Source organism: Nothoprocta perdicaria, unplaced genomic scaffold, assembly GCF_003342845.1.
Source record: "Nothoprocta perdicaria isolate Ctin4 unplaced genomic scaffold, notPer1 scaffold_355, whole genome shotgun sequence".
In the NCBI taxonomy this organism is placed as follows: Eukaryota; Metazoa; Chordata; class Aves; order Tinamiformes; family Tinamidae; genus Nothoprocta; species Nothoprocta perdicaria.
The window spans coordinates 116,970-138,212 of NW_020455594.1; the positions used below are offsets into that span (position 1 = coordinate 116,970).

At 40.2% G+C, this 21,243-nt stretch overlaps 1 protein-coding gene across 4 annotated transcripts in view; it reads right to left on the reverse strand.

Moving 5' to 3' along the window:
* Positions 1-21,243, reverse strand: part of RGL1 (ral guanine nucleotide dissociation stimulator like 1) — a 94,604-nt gene that overhangs the window by 39,517 nt on the left and 33,844 nt on the right. For 2 of the 4 annotated variants that reach the window (XM_026044230.1, XM_026044229.1), the window contains 2 exons: positions 20,759-20,869; positions 634-842 (listed from right to left, as the gene is read on the reverse strand). In XM_026044230.1, the coding sequence (XP_025900015.1) occupies positions 634-842; positions 20,759-20,869 (320 nt within the window). Of the gene's footprint in view, positions 1-633; positions 843-20,758; positions 20,870-21,243 lie in introns of those variants that run through there. The other 2 variants (XM_026044231.1, XM_026044232.1) reach the window with 2 other exon arrangements.

Here is a 21,243-nt window from a genome sequence, read left to right on the forward strand (position 1 = left end):
CTACTTTACATATAATACCCCAGAACAACTATTTATGTGTATCATTTGATTTTGAAAATGCAATAGATAACATACTCCTCAAACAAGATCACCTAAGACCTAGTTATGACTGAGTTAAAACTCAGCTTTTGTCACATTGTCTAAGCATTCATACAGATAGAGCAGATGTAGTTTAATAATGTTACCAGGGAAGCTGTCCTACAGCACTGAGCAAAAATTTGCCTGCTATTTATGTGAATAATAGTAGGAGATAGTTTTACTTAGGTTTGTGCAGTCCCTATTCAAATCAGCAGACCCCAAACAGAAGAATTAGGTCTTGAAAATCCTAGTACCCAGCAATATGTAAGAMTATCGATAGCCTGACATCTTCACTAGGTATGACTTGATAGCAAATGCACTCCAGTTCTGGGGGAAAAGAGCTACATTAATTTCTTTGTGCAGGTCCCAGTTTAGTTCCTCTGCAGGCAAATTCTCCCACTTTTTCATCCTGGTGACCATGTCTTAACTCTTAAGTTGTGAGCAGAAGGCCATTATTGACTTTATGCTGAAACTGCATTTTCCAAAATTCCTGATAGGATTTAATTTCCATCAAGCAAAAAACAAGCTCAGTTTCTAATATCTTCTGACTCTTACCTGTCAAGGAGAAGTTCCAGTACTTCCTTAGTAGAAGCAAAGCCCCTGTAGGTTGACAGAAAGATACTGATATAGGTAAAATCGTTATCCCCAAAAGCTGTCAGAAGGTTCTCCACAAGTTTCTCCAAAGTTCCAGCTTTAATTGTCCTGATCTTACACGTTTCATATTGGCTGACAGTATGTCCTGGAGGTAACTGGTCCCCTTCAACCTACAAAGTTAAAACAGAAAGAACAAAAATCAGAAAGAACCCAGACTCTTCACTCAGCTGTCACACTGAAACAGATTAATTTCTGTCTTCTCACGGAGCACTTCTCTAGTTGTCAGTCTCTCTTTACTTGCTAAATTATTCTATTGATTTTGATCTCTCCAAAAGCAAGCGCTCTACCAAATAACAGAGTTTTTTTAAGAAAGCTTACATTTATTTAAAATCCCTGACATGCTCCACAAAACATTTTAGATTCTGACTACTGTCAGGTCATCATATAATCTCACAATATGTTAAGTATAATAAAATTCATTAYCCCACAAAGAATTAGGTTGCTCGAGGAAACAATATTGGGGATTCAGTCTCACTTAATTTCTGAATCAATGTTAAGACTGATTATAGCTTTAGTATCAGAACACTTTAATTCCTTCGGTGAAGTTCCAGCTTTGGTTTGATGTACAACATCTAAGGTTGTGAAACATTTCATAATTTTTTTTTGCACGGAAGTTGTCATAGTTCTCTTGCAAACCTGCCACAGTGACCTTTTGGATTCCCTTTAGCCCTCTCTCAACTTCTATTTGGATACCATATTTGTTGACAGATCTCAGGTTTGCTGGGGTGGGGAGGAGAGGTTGTGTTTTTTTTCCCCTGGCCAGCATTTTGTTTTACTGCTTACAGACTGTTTCACGTCAACTGAAATAACAAGACACGTTACCTAAGTTAATTGTCTAGAGCACAATGCAGCAAATAACACTTGGGACTACTTTAAGTACTTATTTTTCCAACTGTGTATGATAACAAGTCTTTAGAATGGGAAGAAAAACATCAACAGTAATCTAACAGAGAAATTATTAATCTTTCTAGTTGCCTATCTGTGGGTGAGAAAGCGGTCAAGAGAACTAGTGTAAGTATGGCCAGCACTGGGGATAGGAGGGACCAAACTGCCCAATGCATTGCACCTTCTGCTCGGGATGGGCAGGACGTGCAATGCACTTGCCCCACTACCTTCAACGGCTACTACATGGTTGATCACTATTTAATGCATTCAGCACTAATAAACATACACATGCTGCGGGAAGTAAACTTGTCCCAGCCAAGAATAGACAACACAGTCTAGTCTCTGCATTGTCTATTCTCCTGAAATCTCAAAATAAAGCTGGAGTTTGTCCCATTTCCATAGCAGAGCCTCTGCACAGCCACACTCACTGCGAGCTCTCATCTGTGTTGATGCTCTTGCTGAGTCACAACCTTCCCTTCCGGGGGAAGGGCTTCTGGTGTATCATGACACACAAACAGTAATGGGATATCATTAGGTCATTTCCTACATAAGCCTCACAGTCATCATTTATGATTTAACAACTCTTCTGGATTTTGAATTTTGAGATATTATTCATAGAGGTGCTGGACTACCAACACTGTATTGAGAGGCTCCTTTGGTAACAATACAACCCATATTTTTGGCTTCTCCGTGGTTTCTTCCCACATTCCTCAAACTCATCTGAAGAAATACCTGCAGGAGTGAATGCTGCGTTCAGTCACAGGCCCATCTGATTAAAGGTTTACTCTGAAATTTGCCTGATAACATGTAAGTTGCAAAGTAGCAGCATAATAATATTCTAAATGTTAGCACCCTGGTACTAGCTTAAGAMCACAAAGAAAAAATACCAACAACTTTTTTTTTAGTCACTACACAAGGTATACTGGCAATACACCAAAAATTCAATTGATGAAGTAATGAAGAGCTGCTAACCCATGTACTGCACACTTGGTCACGACCTTCTAGTGGTCCTAAACCACTTACAATAGAAATCCTTTCTTCTCTTAGAAAATATAAACCTCTTTAATATTAGTCTGAAGCTCTGTAATTCTTGCTCAAGGAAATCTTGTTTCCTAATTTAACAGTGTCCAACAAATTCAGGTGTGACATTAAAACAGTAATTGCTGTTTGCATACTAAACAGATCAGGCAGGGAAAGGGACTGGCAAATAATAGTTTCACCAACTCTAAAGACCACAGCAAGTTACGATTTATTTTTAGCAGTACCACACAGCGTTCTGGGCTTTTTGGGTAGAAAAATAGTTCTATAGAGACTTCCTAATAGTAGGAAGTCCTGGAAGAGCCTGGAGCATCTCACAGGATCAAGATGCAAGGAAGCCCTTCACAGATCACAAACACAGACATCGTAGGTAAGCAGAGCTGCAATGAAACASACAGCTAAATCTCACCTGTAAAATAACACTATTTCATAAAAGCCACTGAAATAAGCTTCCATGCAGCTCCATAGTGTCCTGGACTGGAAAAGCAGCCTGGCTGAATATTCCCTCCTCTCCCTTTGCCCTGACATATTAAATTAAGGCCATATTCTGATTTCACTGTCTATAAAATCTCTCATCCAATGATAAGATGTGCCAGACATGGGAAGAACGTGCTTCCAAGATTAATACACGCACAAAAAATTTCCTTTAATTGCAATCTCATCAAGACATTACATTGAGAGAATGCTTACAAAAATGTAATTTAAACAAAAACAGACTTAAACCCTGAAAAACTGAATTTGTCAACAAACCACTGAAGTGCTAGAAGTCATTTTAAGAGACATTCAGAGATTGTTTGTATTATTTTTGCAACCCTGCCTGCAAGTTTAAAAGGAAAAGGACTTGGCAGACGAGTTCAATAACAGACTTTCAGAATAAGACCTTGTGGGCCGAGCTTGCGTGCTAACAGGAAGCTGCTCAATCTGGATTTAATCAAGAGGCCATCTCTTCCCTGACATAACCAGGCTAACCAAAGGCAAAAGCCTTCACATTTGCTTTTGTCTGCTCAGAGGAACACTGCACGCACTATTAAAAGACACTCCTAAAGCTCTTTCCAAGTTTTGATGGCGCTACACAGTGTTCATTTATGCAGTGAAAACTAAAGCCACCAATAACTACTTACTGTTTTATGCACTAATGAAGCCTGTAAAATGCCAATCTTGCCTTGACTTATTTCAAACAAAGAATTGTGCCCCTAACACCCGTGAGTTTAAGTGATAAGCAAATAGTTTCCTTAAGTTAGGTAGCACCTCTCAAAGCAAAATTAGAAAGACTAAAATGAGGTATATTCTTTCAGTTCATTTTTCAGGCTGTGCAGATAACTAATATTTTTATTAACCCTGTGCAATGTGGTACATGCAGGGAAGCCCTTCACTCTGAGTCTTACAGCACAAAATTGTATTCAAGTAAAAATTTGTTGATGAGCCATGAGAACTCCACGTAGAGTGTTAAAAAAAAAAAAAAAAAAAAAAAAATCAGGTTCAAAATGTCTTTCAAACACCAACTGACTCCCAAAACAGCTGCAATGGCCTCAGAGATGCCCAGTACTGAAATATCTTTAATGTGCTCTCAAGATGGCTACAGTTAAGGGTCTCACCTTGTTAATCACCATTGCAGAGCCCAGCTTTTGAACCCACGGTGAACCTCGCTGGCTCACCCAGGCTTTGTAAAAGAACAAAATATCCAAGTGCACAATTGCAGGAGGAGGAAAACATACAGGCAACAACGTAACCTTCAACAGATGTCTAGAGTAAGCAGGCTCTAGGTTCCTAGCTCTTAACACAGATGGCCTCTTAGCAAKCAGGCCACCGAGATGCTGGGACCCGAAGTAGCTCAAATTCTGACCAGGCTGCTGCCCCAGAGACACATGCAGAACAAAGGTCATTATTTCAGAAACAGCTTGGGAAACAATTTTGTTTAACCAAAAAGCACAGACCTGCATTTTTAAATTAAATATYATCTGTTCACCATCTAGAAGTGAAAATCATGCAAAGAAAATTAGTACTTTTCATTAGGCAGACTGAGAAAATTGAAAGGAAACAAATGGGAGGAGCAATGATAAATCAGATTTCAAATATTCTTCAGGCTTAATCATTTAAAACATTACTGATTTAATAAAACCTTATTTAGAAATTCTGCAAAATGATTTTCAAGAGCACCTAAATAACTACTGTCTCTTAAATCCCATTTTAGCTATCTTGATAGTTTTATTCTTAAGTGCCTTTCACTTTCATTGATGCAATTTCCACTCTTAGTAACAAYTTACTGGACAAATCCTTTATGCTCAAAATTGCCTACATTTGAAATAGCTTATAAGTAAAAGTAACTAAAAATAAGGTACTCTAATCAAAAATGACTATTTTATTTCACTCTGCCTGCATATCAATCCCTACCAACACCATGATCACCTTTAAAGGTAAGGATAACAAAAAGCAAATCGTGGAATGATTAAGCTTCACAAGCCCTACGCTGAGAAATACAAGAGAAGAAAATACTATAATATTGTTCATTTAACAAGTGGTCTATGTCACTTAGACTCTATCCACATGGGCGTCTTTGTTTCATAAAGAAAACATCAAAGATGAAACACAAGAGATAGGGGAAGAGCAAACAAATACCACAGCAGAGAGCAAATTTGAGCAGTAATAAGACTTCAGGACACTCTATAATAAACTCCTACTCACTTTGGCGAAGAACCTTTGTAAAGAATCACTTTCAAGGTATTAACAGTTACTTAGATATAACGCTGTCTTCCAACAACCCTCATAATTAGTAGCTTGCATATTGAGTCTACCCAGCCTCTGAGAAGCAGAAAACAAGGTTGCCCCATCTGTAAAGGGGCAGATAAGATGTCAGCTGCAGCCGCTGGCAGTCATGCTCAGCTGACTCAAACACACACAGATTATGGGGGCTCCTACCCTCCAGACACGCAGCCACTTAACASAACTGAAAGCAGCAGTTCTGCACCAGCGATACCACACAGCGACCTACGTGAGGAGGAGCAGTGCGTGCACCAAGCTGACCAGAGCCAGTCACAAGGATTCCTGGTGCACTCTTTCCCTCGTGCATCAGCGCTGCAACCACGCTTAAGAGACCTGCATTCCCCACTCTGTGCTGCGCTGAAGACTCCTGCGCTGAAGAAACCGGCTTGGAAGCTGGCAAAGCTGCTCACACGAGACTGGGAATTGGAGGCAGATTTTCCACTATGGGAAACTGGGGCTTGGAAACAAGGATTTGGTGATTGGCAGGCTCCAAGCAGCACAGACACTTTCCTCTGCAAGCAAGGGCAGGAAAGCAGCACTCTCTGCAGCGCCTTCTCTGCTTTCCTACCTCCCATTTCCTTGCTTGGGATGCCACTGAGAATCAGAATTCTGCATGTTGACTGAACGAAAATTACAGCCAAAATAACTTTATAATTCGACTAACAAAATAACTGATCCAACAGCTAGGGGTATTCCTAGATTTCCAAAGTTCCACATCTCTCCTTTCTTCTCTCACCACATAAACAGCCTTTATTGGCAGCAACCCAGAGTTTCCAGGACCCATTAATCCCATGATCAATTATACAAAAAGTATTTTCCTCTTCTCACATCCTTAGAGCTCATGGGCTGCCACGTATCTGTCTGAAGAGCTGGCAAACAGTAACAAAAGCAGTGGGTCTGATCCAGAAGAAAAAGCCTCTTACACAAGTGCTCTTGCTCAGTTAGAAGCCTTTCACTCATGCACCTTGCAGCTACTCAAACACACTCAAGGGAAAATCAGAAACACCAGGCACACTAAGGCGCTGAGCGGTGCATTCTCACACTTTCTGAGGTTATGCAAATTCAGACTCATTTGGATATCAGGGAAATATGTCGAATGAATCAAAGCACGAGGAAAGAAGCCTAATTTACACAGCAGCTCTTGCTGCATGCATCYAGAGGGGTTTAAGCAAGTGCATAAAGCAGTTAAATCTTCAAAGAGGTCTACACTAAAAAGGCATTATCACACTCTTAAAACGGTGTGGGAAATTTCAGCCGAGAAAACACAAATTCCTCCTCTGAACATGGCTCATTTCTTAGAAAGCAGCAAAGGAATGTAGGCCATATCATGCAGGAAGAAAGAAGTGCTCTGAGAGCAGAGGTTAACTTACGCACTATTCAAGCTTTTTCCAGAGACCAAAAGCTGCACCAAAATCTTAGCCCTAAGCTTCACCTCTAGCCATCTCTCATGCATTACACACCTTCTCTTTGCTTACTGCCTACAGAAGTTCCTCCTTATTCCAACTCTCCCCTGTTTTCCTAAAAAAGCCTCTTAAGAAAAACAGTTAGGAAAAGCCTTCTCCCACTTCTCCCTTTTCTGATTTACCACCTTCTTTGACTTAAGTGAACCTGAAGCATCAGGACAGTTTAGTCCTCTCCATTTCTGCGTTTTACGTGTTTAACAGCTCCTCACTTCAATTTCCTTCTTTCATAAGCATGCCAGGCCCATGCTATTTTCATAAAGGAACTTCTGCACTAATTTTCACACTGGTAGCAAAATGCCATCACAGGCCAGCAGCAAGGACACGAATGTGCAACAATACAGTCTGAGTTACGAACACATACTTTGCAAACAGAATACTTAAAAAGATGGTTGTATTATTCCAAAACTATATGACACACTGATACGTGTCATAAGCAGCCAGGCTGAATACACATTTTATCATGTGATGGTGGAATTCAATCTTAGTGACTAAATCTGCTACAGAACAGCTAAACAAACTCTGAAAATGTTGTGTAAATGGCTAAGACCGTGCCAATTATCCAACCTTAAGAGCTTTTGTAATGAACATGTATAGGTAATAATCTACCTTTCTTTCTTTAATGAGCTAAGCAGCTTAGGCTAAATTACTGACCTAAAAGCACATGCTAGACCCTGTTAGTCTTTCCAGAACTTCCCTTGTATGCAAATGTTAAGAACACGATACAGGGCAGACTGTATAAACTAGTACCAATTAGGTTACCTGTTCCAACGATGTGTCACRATAGCAGTGCCTCCAAACATTTTCTGGTATTTGTATTAACCTGGATTTCAGAAGCCTGTGCACTGGGCCTTCCTCCCTGCTTGAGACACCTACATTAGCATCTCCTTATATATAAACAAAAATAGTAATAAAAAATACAGTTGCTAGGTCACTTCCGAGCCCATAAGCAGTTCACAGGCCTTCTTGAAGTTGAAGGGTTGGGTCTTCGAGTCTTTGCGTGCTTCCTGTCCCTACCAGGCTTATGTCTTACTTTCCTTATCCAGGGGTGAGCAACAGTTCTAAAAAAATGTGTTTTGGATGGTTCCAAAAAGCCAAGGTAGTATAGAATAGACCAGACTAGACATCACAGGGCTGTTTCAATACAGGTAAGTACCTAACACAACTTACTACAGCCAGAGTATAGTATTAGCACAACAATCACGAGCACACGCAAGTTGAAAATTCTACATTGTCTCATATTTCTAAAATGCCACGATGTTAAAGATGACAAAGATTCTACATCTACACAAAGAAACATGAGAAAACTGTCATACGGATTTTTTGTGAAACAATTTGCCCTGGTCCTTCCATGAAAAAGGCTAAAGCAAAATATGTTGCATTTTGTTTTACAGTGTAAAGAGAAGGATTGTTTAATATTACCACTAACACACATTTAATAGGGCAAGAGCCATGTCATTTTATGAAAATGCAAGATCAGCATAAAAAAAATTGATTTTGACCAGTAAAATACCTATAAGGATCATTTTTCACTACTGCTTGTACTGTGGGTAGTCATAATAGTATTTTTTCTGCAAGAAGTTACAGAATTAGACTGCAATTTTATTTGTGAAGATCACCATCACTTTCTGCTCAGTGAGTAGGAACAAAGGAAGTCCTGTACGAGACAGCAGGCAACCCTGCTGAACTCAAAAGGGATTTAAACATGTCACAAGTAATAATTCTGTTGCATAACAGTAACATGAATACACATTACATAAATCAATATGGTTTTATGCATCCCAAATGGATTGTTGGCTTTCCTTACAAACTATGAAGCTTACTCAAATAGTACACAGAAGTTAAAATTATAGAGGCTCAAGAAGTTGATGCAAAACGCTATTTCAGTGTAAGCAACAAGGCACAAGTGACAGGTTTTAACTGTACAGAGAGCTGTGAAATAAAACTGTTGGTGCAAGGAGATGAAAGGCATTCTGACAGAAGGGAAAATAGCAGAAAGCTATGATTCAAATTTTAAAATTGGAATTGGAGATATTTATTGGAAGAAAAAAATAAAGGAAAGGTTCTTACAGGTAATTACTGAGAGCAATGCGCAATCTCTGTTGCCAAGATTTCTTCAGCCTTTTTTTTTTTAAAGTGTAAAAAAAAGTTGTTGTTTTTTTTTTAAAAAAAAGGTCAACATGAAGCAATTTTTATGACCATAGCGTAAGTACACATCTAAACTTCTAAACTCTTCGTTTCAATGCTTATGCTTTCTACTACTCTCTATTTTGAAATCAAGTGCTCTCTTCAGGGTGAGTCTTGAGTGGAGAAAGCAATAATAGTAAGATAATGTTATCTAATATTAAAAATTTCCAGCTTGAACATGTATTTAAGCACTAGAAAAGTCAAATCCCTTTAGCAAAACACACAAACCAAAACACACACTAAATTTTATGAAAATATTGAATCAATGATTCAAAAGAAATATAACTTAAAAGCCAAGGAGGAAAGAAAGAAAGAAAGAAAGAAAGAACAAAAACCTTTGGTTATGAGATAAAGCAGAAGTCTTCCAAGTTGTTGTTCATTCTTTTTAGGGGCATGGGGAGGGGGGGTGCTGTTGTTTAATTACACAGCAGAATTTAATATTATATCTCTGTTCTTCTCCATCCTGCTCCAACTCTTTGGCCACCTGAAGTTTTCCTCAGAAGGCTGTTTTATGCACCAAGGAGAATACAAGTGTGCCAAGGTTTGTTCGCACGTYGAACGCACACAAAGTGGAGCCAGGAGACCAAAAGCGTGGCTGGCATCAACTGGGAGTAGTTAATGGGTGCAATGTTTAAGTGCAAGATCTGACTCTCAAATGAAGTATATTATTGYTACGTAGGAAACGTCTCCAACCACAGCACAATAGCTACCAGGTGAAATATCAGATACCATCCTTGCCCTGGAGGGGTTTCTACTCTAAAAAGCCAAACTGCGCAGCAGGTAGGGCCAGAGATAGTAAACCCAGCTAGCAGACGAAGGGCTGCATGGGCCTATCTTCAGAATCATTTTCTTGGTGTATGTGCATGTAGTATTTCAACTGGCTTCCAAATGCACCACAGGAGCATCTAGTTAACTATTTTTTTGTGCCAAGGAACATGGTTAATGCTGACAGGAGAATGGAGCTGTTGCTCGCACCCCAACACCAGGCACGCTTTGAAGCGTGACCTCCTCACCTAGCAAGTCATGAATACCACAAACACTCGAGTCAAAACAGTAATTCAGTAYGATTCAGTAAAAACATGAGGCACATCCCCCAGTATCTAGAAAAGGGTAAAACTCTAGRCAGCTCTTCAACACAGGAGAGTCTATATCCATGCCAGGGTATATAGATAGTCACTGGTTTTTAAGGGAAGGAGGAATCATTGAAACCAACCACCAAGCATGAGCTACAGCATAAAATACAGCACAAATCTTCAGTGTGAAGCCCAGCAGCTGTGATAATTAGAACATATCTCAAACCATTCCACTGTTTCACATTGGTTAACCGTTCTGAGACCTCTGAATAGAGAGCACCACTTTATTATAAAAATATGTTGTTATACTTGCACAAAGAGCCCATGAATTTCCATGAAAGGAAGAAACAGCTAGAGAGAGGGGGGAGAATAAGCAAAACTTTGCAAGAAAGGCAGCTGTAAAAAGCAACTGAGGTTGTAGGAGGGGAAAAGAAAATAATCCTTCAGAGTTAAACTGCTTCCAGAATTAAAAGGTGGGAAGAATGCAAGAGGAAAACAGATGAAAGAACAAAATTTAATAACAGGATCACTCTGAGAAAGCATTTAAAATGCCTACACCTTATTAGTGTCACCGTGACTTAGTGGTAGCATTGCTGGGTGTAGTCCATAGGCTGTGGATTCAAGAACCAAACCAGCACTTGGAGTCACCGCAAGCACCGAGAGAGCAGGTCACAGCCCAGGACAGATGACACTCTGCGTGGTGTTTGGAATGGCCAGAGCCTCAAGATTAGAGCAAGAGGGAGAGAACAGGGGCTCAAGCCATGATCTTGTTCTTGACTGAAGAGACTGGAAGAATCAGGCTTGCACCTGTATGAGGCAGCGTATTCCTCTCCAAAATTCCACAAGACAAGAACGCAGAGCAGAGGCCAGTGTGCATCAGGAGGATTCTTGCACTGATGCTGAACTTTTTTGGAGCTCTTGAGAAAATTAAAACCCCTCAGAGACAAATTGGTCAGTTCAAATCACAGTGCAAAGTCATCACTAAACAAAAGATGAACACAGGACTACTGACTTGCAGTAACTTTCTAAATATAGCATGAGGATTGCCCTTAAATTAATACAACAGGGCTTACATGTATAATATATAACTAATTAATGAGCTCAGTATAAAACACAGCAACCAATTTATCATTAGCGAGGCTTTCACTTTAAGTATGAAAAACAGGTGGAAAAGTGGCAGTTATGGGTACACAACTGGAAATTTCACCTGTGTCTGAAGTGTGCAATGACTTCTGCACTGGTGTAGGGCTGGGCTAGGCAGAGACAACTGCAAAAATCTGGACATAAATTGATATCAGTGCAAGGAGGACAGTGCAAAACCACCTAAAACTCCCTCAGATTGTAACCCTGTCACCTGATAGAGYAGGAGATGGGTGACTGCTGCCACATAAATAGTAGAAGGCTTCACACCTAAGGTGGAGGCTGCTGAAGCTTCACTTTGGCTGCCAACGCTGTCAAAGGGCATCTACCTTCCAGYGGGCAACAGATGGTTCATGCAACCAAATATAGGGAAATGCAAGAGACTTGCAAAAACGTCTGTTAAAAGTACTATTCTCAAAGGTCACACTGTGGCACATGGATCAGAGAAAAGATCTGAAGGCAAAGAGTAGGCAGAACATTAAATCTTTCAGCACAACACTTAGAAGCGGCAACAAAAAGCAAACAATTCTGCAAAGTCTAAATAAAGGGTACTGAACTGAGTCAAAGGACATTTATTCTTGCACTGCATAAAAGCTCTGATGAGACCACATGTAGAGTGCTATATTCTGTTCTTGCTGCCTTATTTTTAAGGAGGCTATTATGAAGCTGAATGGGGTAAAGCAAATGGTAACCCACACAGTTACTACATTCAGTTTAAAACAACATGGACATAGGTTTTTGTTTGACACAAACAAAAAAACAAATAATAATAAAAATAAATAAATAAACAAGCCCAAACACATACAACAAGAATCTGGGCACCCAAAGTTCTGAGTGACCAGAATGAGGTTGCAGAACAGCTGAAAAACTGATCCACAACAACCCTCCAGATTACAAGGAGCMATATGGCCCTGACACCTTCTGGACATTAATGCTCTCACGACCCTTTACACAATTGCCTGTATCTAATTTTATTCTGCTTTATTAAATATTCTTTGCAAACAAGATGAAAACAGATATTCCTAAGAAGCAACCCATAATAGTGCTCTTTTTAGACTAGACTAAAAGTTTTTACCTCTGACAACAGTCRGATACTACACAGGAAGGTGAAGACATAACAGATAGAATAACCTGTTTACAGGAAAAGACTCTTAACTGCAGGAAGTCTGTGTTACACCTAAAATCACAAACATTACATGCCTTTTATTTTAAATCCCATATATTATTAAAGTGGTTATTCTCATTATTCACATGAGTGTTTAATCTTTTCTGTATCTTCCTAAGCAAAACTGCTCAACTACCTGTAGCAGCAAGCCCTTTAAGTTAATCATGTGCAATACAAAACAATTCTTTTTTTTACCCTCAATTTCAGTGCTCTGCTTTTCAATGCCAAACACCATGGCTATCTCCTCCTATTCTTTGCCCATATCAAGCCCCAGTCCTTTAAAGATGTAGCAAAAGTGCTCATCCTTAAAGCTGTATCAACTCTCCTTGCACCAAGACCTGGATTTCATAATCACCACCTTTTCAGTGTCACCTCATGCCTCCAAATCCTTCCCATTCAGCGAGTCCTTTTCCAGTTCCCTTATTTCTGAGATGTGGGAAGATGAATCAAGGAGTGCTGTGTACTCAACCTCTCCAGCAGCATTTTTTAAGCTCCCCTCCACGCATCCCGTGGCAGCAGGGGAGATTGCTTTCACAGCTGCTGCTGCACAGACGGCAGCTATTTCCACAGGGCTCTCTGGCCTCTCAAGAGCCCTGTGCTTCTCCCAAGTGGCTGCAATTAGCTCACTCCCTTGCCTGGATCTCCTCATTGCATTCTCAGGCAGACCTTGTTAACCAGCCGCGCCTTCCCACACATCCACCACACACGGAGGAGATATCCATGCAACAAACACCATGAAGCCACAAAATAAATACTATCGTGCACCTTTGACAGCTAATCCATCTCCTCCAGAACTATTTCCAACATTCCAAACTCTCCAGAAACCTCAAAAAAACAACTTTTAAAGTCTTGTTGTCCCAGGAATATTTATCTCCTCTTCTTCCCACCTCCCAAAGCGGTGCTGCAAACCCCGGGTTATAAAACCACTGCCAAGCCACAAGCCCCACCCAAATGCATCGTATAAAACATTTGCACTATGTTACACTGCAGCTTCGCACAGTGCAAATAGCATAATCTGTCTGGGGAAAATTTGTGGCGCTGCTTCGAAAGCTACTTGGACGAAAGATGCTGCTCAGAATGCAAAGTCAGTATATTGCACTTGGGGATGTTTTTGCTTTCCTTCTGGTCCCTAAGTTATTGGTGGCATCATGCTGTACTGAGCTACAAAACAGCTGTATTCAGGCACTAATGTGAATTCATTCTGGCCCMAGACACAGTGATTTCGATAAATATTAAACTGACTTCTTTGTCCAAAACACAATTCCTCACCAAATGTCTTCTACAACTTTACAGACTTTGCTACACTTTCACACATTGCAGTACAAGTCCTATTCCAAAAAGTATAAAAATGGGCCACAGGCTTTACAGTTTGGTGTTAAATACAATCTTAGATGGAGGTTCAGCAGCTCTGGAAATCTGTAAGTCACATCAATGGCTCTGTACGGTCACTGAATATGAAAAGAGGCTGCATTTTTTGAGTCAAGGGCCAAGAAGTTCTGGGAGATGGCATGAGCAAAAGGTGGCAACAAATCCCTGGAGACAACCACTGCTCAGCTCTTAGCACCTTGAGATGTACGTGTGTTAAAGCACTATGACATATAGAAAAGTTTGCAAAAAAAAACATATCCAAATATTCTTCCAAGTGTTTTAAGAACAGTCTATCAATCTGGTCTGCTTTAACGGGGCAAGAGGAGCCTTGCTACTCACTGAATGATCCCCAAACAATAACAAAAGAAAAGGTATGTCCTTAAAAAAAGAAAGAAAAAGTACATCTTGTGCATAAGGATAATATTCTAAAACCACTGATACTATCTTACAAGGGGTGATAAACAGCACTAAGACATCACRTATAATTTTCCTCTGGTTTGCTAGGTACGTCATACTGGACACAAAAAGACAAGCAAGAATGTGGTTTACACCAAGTTCACGTCCATTTACCCCTTCCACACAAGGCAACTTATCCCATTTTCCTTAGGGGGCTAGGCCAGGAGCTGCTTGTCAGCTTATGACGATTCCTTCACACAGCTCTACCCTTACAATGCTGTTACAGGAAGTGATATATTTAGAAAACAGATTTCCACAGGAATAGTAAAAGATGCAAGCTCAAAGCATGCATTTACACACTGTCACTAAACATATTTTTAATTAGCTTTACCAAGTCTAAATTTAAATTCAAGCGTGACTAACATGCTCGCAATGCTTCAGCCTGTTTCTTAAATGAAAACATCAAAACCCAAACTGTAAAACTAATGGTTTCTCCAGGGCTATTTTCTTTACAACATCTCAGTCCAGCTCTATGCTGCTTCTCCCAGGCTTTCCGATGACACATAGCCACATTCCTTGCCAACACTTCTTTAACCCAACAAGTGACCTAGATCCTATAACTTTTAGAAAGAAAATGCATGTTTCCTTTCAGAGCAAGTCAATTTATTGTTACCCTTGTCATTTCTTTCTTGAGAAAAACAAGCAAGATAAAATTCAATTATGTTAACAGCAAGACAGTTAATATAATTAAGGGAGAAACATCAACGAAGTATCTTATAGCAAGACTGGCACACTGGCTTTCAGGCTAATTCCCAGTGGAAACTGATTACAGTACAGGGTGATGTTATATTCCTCCATGTCACAGGTTAACTGAAAATACGCCAAAATAAGTTTTTCTAAGTCATGTGGCTCTAAGATTTCCAAACTTCAGTCACACACAATCAGGGCAAAAATGAGACAATCTAAAAGTAGACTAACAGCACAGTCCGGAGCAATGTTTTCTATTSTGAGGCCTCCCTTTCTTCTTTCTATCCTACACAATGCTCATGAGCAGGAGATGCCTGCATGATGCTACAGGAAGGGAGGCTTCCTGCAGCTCTCTCTGGAGTCCTGCATGGCTTCACTCCATGATAATAACACAGCAGGATTAAAGCCCAGCAATCCTGCCATGCTTGGACAGTTTGGAATGCAAGATCTTAAACTCGAAAGAGAGCATGACACTGTGCTACAAAGCTAGTTATCCTTCTAACTATGCATTTTGCAGCTGGGACTCAGAAAACAAAGACAGTCATTTTTGAGGCTTCCATTTTAAAACTCAGGCCCACCTCCAGTTTCATTTTTGAGTGTCTATTCCATGCACACCTTGCACTGTCCAGCTTAGAACTGCATGTCACAGTGCTACGTGGAAGATCATTACTGCAGAGCTGTGTGCCTGAACAGCAAAGACAAAAAAGACAGCAAAAAAAAAAAAAAAAAAAACATTACTAAGGGCTATAGAACAATGGTGGCCACAACCGAAGGGAAGGGCAAGAATAAAGATAGCAAATCAAGCTCAGTGATATTCTGGGACTCAATTTTCTCCAGGATCTCCTATACAACATCTCCATGGGTCCTCAACAGTTAAGACACATATTCCACTACACAAAATTCAATGGCAGCACTATCTTTTCCCGATCTTTTCATCTCCATCTCCAAGATAGCTCCTCAGAGACTTTCTCAATACTTTCTTTACTAAACAGTAGTGTAACCAGGATATTGACTATATCGACTATCAGTTCCTTGGGATTCATTTTGCTGCCTTAGCCAAACATACACCCTGCCTTGGTCTGGGCCACATGGACAAGCTACAGAAATCCAATTCCTGAGAGTCTTATTTAGTCAAAAGGGACCTCCATACAGCATAAACCAGAGACAAAACAGCAAGTTGCAGCAAGGACAAAGATCAGCAAAGCCCTTGCCTCCTGACTGCATGGAAAACTACACCTGACCTGAACACCTCAGTAACAGAAAAGAAAAAACAGAACTGCTCAGAAAGACACACGGGAGGACAAGCACAAAGAAAAAAGTCTGAGGCTCTACATGTTCCTGTTGACAATTCCAGGATCATATTTAGCAAAACCTGTTGGAAAGAAAACAAACAAAAAAATCTAACTAAAAACAGAAGATTTGAGAGATTTTCAAGTCACCAAAGAGAATATTATACCTTAAGACAGGATATGGGTTAGTTAAAATGAAGTTTCTGTAATGCTTTTTCTGTCTGAACTCTCCAGTACAATTTTCTGCCAATGTATCTGACTGCAGAGGTGTTTAGAAGCCAAACATGTGGTCATACTCATCTTGTAACATGAGAAAGTTATTCCCAATTCAGTTTGGAAACAACACACAAGATTCGCAGAAAAGGTAATCAAATACTATCAGTGTTTAAAAAAAAACCTGAAAGGGGTAAAACTGAAAGGCAGCAAATCCACTATTAAAATATCTTTGACACCAACTCATTTATAGGTTACTTCCAAGGCACATCTTCAGCTACATGCCCAATGTCATAGCATCAAAGATATTTTGAGACGAATAATATTTTGAATCAACCTCCGAAAAAGCAAACCCAAGGGCCAACAAATAAAAAATAAAACCAAACAAAGAAACAAACAAAAAAATGTGTTTAAAATCTGTTCTACAAATATAACCAATGGCAGAGTCAAACAGCACTGACCACGAGGGCGCAGATTATTTCACTGTTATCTAGATATCTATGACAGAGAGAGCAACTATCCATCTGTAGAGCAAGAAACTTGAGACTTGACGACTCTCCCAAAGCTTAGTTATCATTTAAGATGTGAAGATATAGGTTTTATACGGCTGTTGCACTGYATGGAGGCGTAGGAGCACTCCCACTGCTGGCTGCACTTCCTCTAACCCACACTGACAAAAGCTTTCCRCTCAGAGGCAGAGTGCAGGACTCTTCCTTGCTCATCACAGGGCAAAGCAAACTCCTTTGGCAGGACAAATAGTTGCAAGCCCTTGGGAGCCTCTCCAGTCTCACAGCCTCATTCCTTCCTACTTCCCCTCTCACTCCAAGYGCTGGACACCACTCGCCCACCCCTGCCTAGCCCCTGGACGGGTGAGATAAAGCACTCGTGCTGGCTAAGGGAGAGGTCTACAAAGAAACTTCACAGCACTTGGAAAACTGCTTGCTTTTCGCTTTGTAATCTTGTCCGTCTGCCCAGGCCTCATCCATGCCTTTCACTACTTTTCTGCRGCAGCCTGTCTGCTTTTACAGTACTGCCCCCCCCAATTCCACACTCACAGTGTTCAACACCTCTCTACACTGCTCTGCTGCACCCACTGCTGCTCCTCATTGCTCTCATCAACACAAATTCAAACATTGGACCCAAGTGCTCTCTCCATGCACCATCCCTCCTCCACTACCTTCCCAGCCTCCCCATGCTGCAATGTGCCTCTCACTGGCACTAGGACATCTACTTTAAATCTAATGTCATCACAGTCATCAGCACCTCCTCTTCACATTGCAGTCTCTCCAGCATCAGACTCCAAGACCTGTCCACCTTAAGTAAGGCCTCCTGTCACATCCCTTCTTCATGAGCCTGGTAGCTCCTTAGCTGAGCATTCTCTAGCTCCAACATTTCCATCTGACTTACAGAAACTTAGAAGTGTAAGATGCCGCAGTCTGCTACCAAAGGAAATCACAATCCTCTTCACCAACTGAGGTACCTCCACTGTTGATGCTGTGGTTCCTTGCTTCCTTCACTCTTGCTCAAGTGCCACTCCACCATCTCATCGCTCTGATGATTTGAAACCTTTTTCTAATTTATACCCATTCCTTCATCATGATTGGTTCTTCTCCCTTCTCAGTGTTTACTTCCTGATTTTTTAATAGCAGTCTCCATATTGCTAAGCTAATTAGATAACTCTTCTGACTATCATCAGACATGTTCATCATTTTCTTGACTATTTTTCTCTTCTGCATCCTCTCCTGCACCCTTCCAGTTTAAACCAACTTTCTTGAAATGACTGACCAGAGTTACATGCTGTAATCCACCACATAATAGTATTCATGCCTCCTGTCTGTACTGGTAATAATCTAAAATAAATTTGAGCATCACATTTGCCTTTTTTACTTCATATCATGTTGCTAGCTCATATAATTTATGATTAATATACCCAAAGCTGGAAGGGAAAAGAAAGGTCAAAAATATCAGCAGAAATTTTCACTAATTCACAAAGGTGTCTTTACATTTTGTGCTCCTTCACCTCATTCCTGTTATACCAATTCTGAATGTCAGCTGCAGGATGTTTCCATATTCCACGTACTCCCTTCCTCCACAGGATTATCAGATTTTGACAAACTCTTGCTTTTATGTCAGTGGCCTTAATAAACATATGACAGCAGCTTAGCCTTGGGAGCAACTCAAGCAGGCACCTGTCAATAGCCCAGCAGTTGCTCCTTCAGCTTCAGTTGCGCTAGCTCTTCTAACTCTTCTCAACAGCTCCTCTACTTTCCTCATGTGTCCTCAGCCTGTCCAGAGAATGAGCAGAAAAATCATGTATCTTATTTGTGAGACTAATATCTTCAATTTACCTGGATCACGCCTCTTCATCATAGAACATCCCTCTCCATATCTCTATCATAGAACATCCATTCTAAAATCGCCAGATCCAAACACTACTGATGAAAAGTGCCACACAGACATTTAATATTCACACGCAACATCAACACTTCTCATTTACAAGGACTTCAGCTTATCAAGTCACCAGTAACTCAACCTGCTGCAATAAACCATGAGAAAATTAATTCCCCAAGAAGGTCATACTGCTAACTGGACTTTTATATACTGGACTTCTCAGATGTCCAGATATTGAAAGCCTTTAAAGGGTAAATTATAAACAAACTTAATCAGTTACTCTATTTGTTTAAATTAAGGCTCAATATCTGCTGATATAAACAAATTATTCCCATCTTCTTAATTTGATCTCCAATCTTCAACCCAAGCATGACTTAGAGCAACATCAAGAAGAAAAGCAAGAGCAACATTGATTAAATCCATTTTTTAATGCAGCACTATGAATTTCAAAGCACTGAAAAACATAAGCATCATAAATGTTATCAGTTCCAGACCAAAAAAAAAAAAAAAAAAGGCAGACAGAAATCACCTGAGGACAATTATGAAAGAAGATTCTGCTTTTTGGAGCAAAACTGCTGCTGGGGTGCCTATTCATAAATAATATTCTGGGTTACTGGCAATTTATTGACCACAGTAAAGACCTTAATAAAGCAAGACCACAAAGACAGCTTAAAACATTTTATGTTCTGAAGTGTTTAAGAGGAACAAAAAGCCTACAGATTTATAAATAATTTTAAATAACATGCCTGAGATTATTGCTCATGAAAGGTGCTGGCCTGGAAGCTGAAGTTAGTGATTTCTGCACAACTGGATACTTCCAACACATGCACTCCTTCCCCACAAACATGGCTCAATTCTGATCTGGAAAAGCTACTGCTTGCCAAGACTCATTTCCAGGACCTCATAATCCTTTGTGCTTATTAAGATCAACACTATCAGCTGTGGTGGTGAGCTCAGGAAACACAAACTCTTCTCTCCAGAACATGACCAAGACCTAGCAAACTCATTCTACACACAAGGAGCAACCACAGCCAAAACTGGGGGAAAAAAACACTTTTTCCAAATTATACTTATAGAAAACAGGCTTAGTCAAAATGATCTCCACCTCTTACAAAAACCACCATCTGGGAAATTTACAGGAGCTCAAAAATACATTCTAATATTTTTTCCCCAATCCTGCTATAAACAGGAGGCAGAGATGGGAAATCTGCCACTCACCAAAGGAAGCAGATTTTAAATTATCTGTTCTGATTAGAACTCMATGTACTTCTTGGAAATATGGATAGGGAAATTTCTAAGCACTAGCTGTATGCAGGACAAAATTTGCTTATCTTTCTTGACTGTGGTTTCATTGCTGCTGTACAGCTCTAGGTCATAACAATAAGAAATCTATTCGACATAAAATCTCAGGCTAGTTGTAAGGGTCCTTAAATATCAACCTGGATACTCCATTGAACTATTCTCATTCAGTTGCCTTTGATCCTGAAGAAAATTTACAAACATAACAAATGAACACCCAAGCTATAACTGCCTCCTGAAGATGTGGCTCAACTGCCACAGCACCAGTGATTTCAGTGAAGAGGATATTTTACATCAGCTGTAGACTTAGCCTGGTCTGAAAACAGTGGTAAATATTCAACTTCTGGATCAGGTCACAAACAAAAAAACTTATTTCTACATTAAGTATTACCACAATCGGTCAAAACCTTGCTATGCATATCAACATAAGAGTTAACACAAGAGAATTCTTTCAAACAAGACAGGCAAATCCAGACTTTTATTTTTAATGATGAAACCAGACAGTGCTTAATTAAGTTAATATCATAACCGTCCTGGTGGAATTAGCTCCCTGGAGCAGGCTCCAAAGTCCAGGAGCAGTCTCTTCCAGAGCGCCATCGTGCCAGCTTTACTTACCCCTAGCCATCGGGCTCCTTTGTTGGCAGCCTGCTGAATCTGCACTCTTTTGAGGGTGACATGGTAAACAGCTCCCTCTTCTACCTCTTCACCCCAGTCCTGAATTGAGCTCTGCCAAGGAACAAAGAAAAAAACAAGAGAGAGGAAAAAAAGAGAACTTTTTCCCCTCTTCTGCTAACCACAATCTATACCAGGTGCACTGCTGCTTTATGCAGAGCACGGTGCAGAAGATGGGCTGCACAAAGTAAACACAGCAATCAAGGCAATGCCGGAGACGAGGAGATTGAAGGAACTTTGGAGATATTCTTGGCAAGGCAGCCTTTCCTGTGGTATCAAGATACCCTGACTTTCCATTTAGCTCTTTTTCCTAGACTAGCACATATTTTAAATAGTTGTATAAAGTCTTTTCTAAGGAAATAGTTTGGTTTTGATTAGCAGCCTCTCTTCCCTCTCCCTCCCCCTCTTTTCTCTCTCTCTCTCTTCTT